The sequence below is a fragment of the Nyctereutes procyonoides genome, unplaced genomic scaffold (assembly GCF_905146905.1).
Source record: "Nyctereutes procyonoides isolate TBG_1078 unplaced genomic scaffold, NYPRO_anot_genome, whole genome shotgun sequence".
In the NCBI taxonomy this organism is placed as follows: domain Eukaryota; kingdom Metazoa; phylum Chordata; class Mammalia; order Carnivora; family Canidae; genus Nyctereutes; species Nyctereutes procyonoides.
The window spans coordinates 7,137,823-7,143,822 of NW_026575052.1; the positions used below are offsets into that span (position 1 = coordinate 7,137,823).

The following is a 6,000-nucleotide window of genomic DNA, read 5'->3' on the forward strand; positions in this document are numbered from 1 at the left end:
CTTCCCAGCAGAGGGCAGCTCCAGGCCTTCCCTGACACGTCAGAGCCCTGCCTCCCCCTGACCCCTTATGCCATTGTCCATTATGCAGAATGACAGAGACCATAACCTCCAAACAATGAACCAACAGCAGGATCCTAAGGCTGAAGGACACTGGCTACAGCTGGGACTGAGCCGGGGTCTGGGGTCAGATGATTCTGCAGCCCTGTCCTGGAGCAAGGGCTCCGGGTTCTACTCCCGCCCAGCTGACTTATTAGCAGAGACACCTTATTATGCAAGTTACTTAATATCTCTGAGCCCTGGTACCTTCGGGATAAGAATAATGCCTACTTCCTAGGGCTATCGTGAGCCTGGCATACAGTAAAAGCTCAATTAATGGGGTTGTTTTGTGGTACCTTCTAGCCCCTGGGGGGCATCCATTTCTTCACCTACCAGAGAGTTAATCGTTGTGGGTTTCCAGGGTTGACGGGTCGATTATGCAAGAGAATAGAAGGGCAGCTCTGCTTTGAGCAGTTAAGCAGTAATTACTCCTGGAAGGGGCAGAGATGCGCCCTCGGAAAGAATCTTTTCATATGGCTCCTACCCTTCCCCGCAGGTTGAGGCTGAGCAGAAGGTGGGGCCTGCCCCTAACTCCCAGTGTGCAGGACAAGCACAGGGGAGAAGAGAGTCAGGCTCCACGGTGCCTAAAGGTCCAGAGGCTCTAAAACACTGGGATTCTCTGGGGTCGGTCGGAGAGCCAGGTTCAGGAACAGAATCGCACACCTGGGGAAAATCACGCTGGCGTCCCCTGTCATCCTGCTGGCACCAGCAGATCCCGCTTGCCAACCATTCCTACTAATGGCTGATAGGATGTCCAGCCTTCTGCTAGGCCCTGCTGAGACTCAACACCCCATTGCCTGGGAAGGGGAAATGAGACATCACCCCCTCCCCCACAAGCCCTCTGGAGCCCCTCTCTCCCCAGCCGCCACCACCCTGGGGCCTGTCTTACCTTGATGTCTGAGTCACAATCAGGATCCTGTCACCGTGAGCTGTGTTGTGACTCCCCAGCTGACAGTTTTACAACAAACACATTAAAAGCTCCCAGCACTGAGGCTCCTGGCTGGAGAACAGCCCCCAACAGAAACCTCTCCAGGCCTTTCTTCAGCCAAAATCCTTCTCCCCATCCATCCTCCCACAGGACCAGCTCCACCATCATTTACTAGCCCGGAACCCAACAAAAGACTGAGATTTTTTTTTTTTTCATCACGAGCATTTTCAAGGGGTGATTGGGGGAAGCCAGAGACCTACCAGGCTGGGGGCCCCCCCGAAGACGGGGCTCATCCCTCATACAGTGACCTGTGAACTCTAGAAGGCAACGGTGGGGGTGGCTGGTCCGGGGTGAAGCATTCTATGGGCATACAGTGGCCTGATACCGAGTGCGATCACCTGCTGGGTGTTGCGTTAATTCTCCCACAATTCTACCCCAGGAGGCAGGTGCTGCGTTATCCCCACCTTCCAGATTTGGAAACTGAGGCTTCAGGGGGCAAGCGGGAAGACTCACTCAAGTCCATACAGCTGGGAAGTGAAGGAGCTGGGATTTTTAATCCAAGTCTCCCAGCCTCTAAACATTGCTCTTAACAAGCCACCTGCCTCCCAACACAGGCGACCTCCTTCTCTCCACAGCCCGCGAGGGATGGCAGAGACGACAGGGAAGCAGGGAGAGCCCAAGGAAAATCCAAAGGGAATTCACTCTCCCTTGGGCCAGTCCACTGTCCTTCCTGCCATCTGAGCCCCAAGCCACAGGGCCCTCCACACTGTCTTGCTGCCTCACAGACCAAAGCTACCGTTCCCTCCTTCCTGTCTGCAGCTAGCAGACAAAAAGCAAGTCCCCGGAACCAAAGCAGAGACAAGAGAGGAGTGAGACACAGGAATATTCTTTTATTGTACATTGGAGAAATAGCCCTGTGTGCTGGTTAAAGGTGCAACATCCAGAATATCGAATTAAGAAAAGAGGGAACAGGGTAGGGAAGAAACCTCTTGAGGTCCAAAGTTGCAAACAAAAAAATGGTAAAAGATTTCCTCACGCAAGAGGCGTTTTTGCAAATACCATGCAAAACAGGCAGCTGGTGTGCCTTAAGAGAACCCCTATAAATAACAGAAAAGACACTCCAAGCATTCCTTTACGTGGACTCAGAGCACAGGGAAAAAGAAAAGAAACCAAAATGCCTTTTGGCATTTCAAGATATTTGGCACTCTTGTGATTACATTTTTTTACAGCCCATTAAAGAGAATAAACTGACACAATATTAGAGAAAAAAACAGGCTGCTCACACAACAGACTGCAGGAAAGAGGTTAGAAAAAGCTCAAGCATTTTTTTCTTTGTTTTTGTGGGTTTTTTTTTTCCTGACATATAAAATGTGTCCATTTGCATTAACTTGGGCAAATAGCTTGCAGCAACAAAGAAACACAAGCTTTACAAGTCATTTTAAAATAAAACAGGGATTCTTCCTATGTATCATTCCTTAGAAAAGTTCTCTGCTTGTTTTAAACACATTCCCGATAACTTCAAAAGAGGACCAAAATAAAACAGTATCTATAGAGATCATTTGCTGATTTTTTTTTTGTACATCCAAGGATAACAACATAAAAAAATAAAACCGGACAGCATTTCACATCCAAGTGCACAGAATCATTTTTGCAAGATTAAATAATGTAAACATTGGGAACAGCCAAATCAGCGAAGAATGCCAACACCTCAAAACACCCGGTGTTGCCGCTTCATTCTTTAAGTGGTTCAAAAATCCAGATCTATAATTGCGCAATATTCACTGTATATAAAAAGAAATGGATATTAATTTTGACAAATAGCTGCAACTGAGACTTTTTTTTAATTTCTTTCTATGTGTGTATATAGTGATTTTTAAATTTCTAAAATTTTTTTTTGATTTTTATTTTTGCTGAGGAGCCCAGAGCCGCCTTCTCCTCCTCCTCCTCCTCCTCCTCCTCCTCCTCCTCCTCCTCCTCCTCCTCCTCTTCCTTCTCACGCCTCGTCTGTCTCCCGGCCTGACATGAGATACAGGTTGTTGATTTCATCGTAGGTAGCAAGCTAGTAATAAATTTCAAAGTGCTTTCTCTTTTCATGCTCTTTTTGCCAATAACTGTTACCGCCGGTCTTACTCTCCCTTAACTCATTGTCTTTGGGGGAGTTAGACACCAGGAGGTGCCTTGTCTGTCATATTTTTCAGCACGTCATCAATTCTATCATCTTCAATAACAACTGCAAAAAAAAGGGGAGAGAAGGAGACGTGAGCGCGCCTGGGCCTGGCCGGGGGTCTCCGACGTCGCCCGTTACGCCCCGGGTGCGGGGGGGGGGGGGGGGGGCTGGGAAGCGCGGGAGGCGGAGGGGGGGTTCCTCGCGCGCCGACACAGCCCCAACCACTCCGCCTCTGCCGGGGGGCGGGGAGGGGGGACCCCGTGCCGCGTCCCTCGGAACCGCTCCCCCCCCCACCCCCCGGCTGCGTCCCGGCTCGGTTCGCAGGAAAGGCAGCAGAGAGGGCGCAAACCCCGCAGGCCCCGCCGCAGCCCCGACGCGCCCTGGCCGCGTCCTCAGCCCGCCGCACCTCCCCGGGCGCATTTCTTGAGCCAGAAGCCTCCCCGGCAGAAGAGGGCGGGGAGGAGGAGACCAGGTCCGCGGGCCGGGGACCCTCGGGGGTGCCCCGAGCGCGGCGCGGGTGGCCGAGGCTCTGGGTGCGGAGCGGCGAGGAGAGGGGGCTCGCGGGGGCCGCGGCGGGTGCAGGGCGGGTGCAGGGCGGGGGGCCCCCTGCGCGCCCCCTCCGCCGAGGTCAGGGCCTCCCGCCTCGCCCCCCCCCCACCTAGCCTCGCCTGCCTCAGTCCCGCCCTCGGTCTCCCGGCGTGCCCGTCACCTGTCGAGGTCTCCGGGGCTCTCTCCCGTCGGGGTGTCGGTCTCCCTCATTGTTGCAGCTGCTTCTCTGTCCGCCCCCGACTGGCGTCCCCGGCTCGCTGTCTCTCCCGCCCTGGCTCCCTCTCCCGAGCTTTGTCTCGCTCGGCCCCGGCCCCTCGCGGTCTCCCCGGAACCGCCACCCGCCGGCACCCTGCCCCCGCCCCCCATCTCTGCGTCTCGGTCTCTCGGGGCAGCTGTCGTCCCCCCTCATTGTCCTGGCGCCTCCGGAGCTCCTCTCCGCGCCTCCGTGCGTCCCAGTCTCCCCGGGGCTTTTCCAGCTCCCGCGCCGAGCGCTCGGACTCGGCTCCCTCCCCCTCCCCCCGCTAAGTAACAATGAGAAGCCCGTGCGCCCCGAAAGCCCCTGGTCTTCCCCGCGGGAGTCGGGTCCAACCCGCCCCCCCGCAGTCCTCCACGCCGTCCCTCGGGGCGCCCTGGGACCCCCCCCCCAACACACACACACACAGCCCGGGCCCTGGAGCCGGTGCAGCTGCGACTCCACTGCGCAAAAGGGGAGGGGGTGAGACGCCGAAAAGCAAAGTTTGGCGCGGGAGGGGCCCCGGGACGAGCCCCGCAGCCCCCGCGGCAGCCAGAGGCCGCCACGCCCCCCGGGTGACCCCCGCCGGAATCAGGCCGAGGGGGAGGGGCTCCGGCGGCCAGCGGCTGCCCGGCCCGCAGTGCGGGATCCCCCAGGGCCGCGCGACGGGATTCCGTGGGGTCGGGACCGCTCGGGCCTGCGGGAGAGCCCCCGCCAACCTGGGCCGGCCCCGGCGCGCCCGACACAGGGGGCGTCCGGGGGGGCCGCGAACTCACCCCGCTTGCTCCGGCCGATCTGGCCCAGCTTGGGCGGCCGCTTGTTCTGCCCGGCGCCGAAGAAGTTGTTGGTGTCCTGCAGGCGGCAGGAGAAGATCTGGCCCACGTCGCCGCCGTCGCCGTAGGGGCTCAGCTTCTCGTCGCCGTAGGGCAGCACCTCCGACATGGTCGCGTCCGGGGGCTCCGCGGCGGCGCCTCCTCCGCCCGCGTCCCCGCCCGCGGCGGACAGGGTCAGCGGCGCTGGGGCCGGGGGCGGCCGGCCGGGGACGGCCCGCGGGCTGCGGCGGCGGCGGCGCCGGCGAGGGCCCGGGGGCACCGCAGGGGCGAGAGCGCGCCGCCCGCCCGAGCGACCCGGCGAGCGCCCGGCGCTGCGCTGCGCTGCGCTCCGGCTCGGCGCGCGAGTGGCTGCTGCTCCGGCGCCGGCGAGCAGGACTCACATCCTCGGCGCTCCCGGGCGCTGGGCGGGGGCCGGGCCGGGCGGGGCCGCGAGCCGGAGGGGGGTGTCCCGGCGAGCCCGCGGGGCGCGGGGCCGAGGCAGGCGCACCCCGGGGAGCCCGGCGGCCGGTCCTGGGCGAGCGCGGGCGGCGGCGCGGCCTCGGGGAGGCTGACTGGGGAGCGGCGGGCGGCGGGGCGGCGAGGGGCGGAGGGGGAGGGGAGCGCGGGAGGAGGGAGGGCGGGGGGCGGAGGGGGGAGGGTGCCGGAGGGAGGGAGGGAGGCAGGCGAGCGCGAAACCGGGAGGGAGACGGGGAGGGAGACGCGCGGAGGAGAAAGGCAGAGGGAGGCAGGGGGACCGGCAGGGAGAGACGGAGGGGAGGCAGGGGAGAAGGGGGAGGCGGCGGCGGGGCCGGCGCGCCGCGGCCGGGGGAGGAGCGCAGCGCCGCGGGGCCGGGGCCGGCGGGGAGAGAGGGGGGCGGGGCGGGGGCGGGGGCTGGAGCGCGGGGGGGGGGGGCGGCACGCAGGAGCCGGCCCGGGAGCGAGCTGCGAGCGACAAATGCCGGCCGCGGCGCGGAGGCGAGGCGAGGCGAGGCGAGGCGCGGGGCGGGGGGCGGGGGGCGGGCGGAGGGCGGGGACGAGGGGACCCGGGCCGCGGGGAGAGATCCCTGGAAGCCGCGCGACGTCACGGGGCCGCGCGGGCCGGCCCGGCCGCGGCTCGCTTCCTGCCCCCGCCCCCGGCCCCCGCCGGCCCGCCCGCGCCCGGGGCCCCCCGCGAGCCCCGCCCCGGCCCGGCGGCCTCCGGGCGCCTCCGCCGCCG

At 62.4% G+C, this 6,000-nt stretch overlaps 1 protein-coding gene across 1 annotated transcript; it reads right to left on the minus strand.

Moving 5' to 3' along the window:
• Window positions 1–1,894: 1,894 nt before the first annotated feature.
• On the minus strand, window positions 1,895–5,041 carry CAMK2N1 (calcium/calmodulin dependent protein kinase II inhibitor 1). Its single transcript, XM_055331993.1, has 2 exons — window positions 4,749–5,041; window positions 1,895–3,254 (listed from the first exon to the last, which is right to left on the minus strand). Exons 1-2 carry the CDS (start codon window positions 4,912–4,914, stop codon window positions 3,184–3,186), a joined length of 237 nt encoding a protein of 78 aa, XP_055187968.1. The 5' UTR covers window positions 4,915–5,041; the 3' UTR covers window positions 1,895–3,183.
• Window positions 5,042–6,000: the final 959 nt, after the last annotated feature.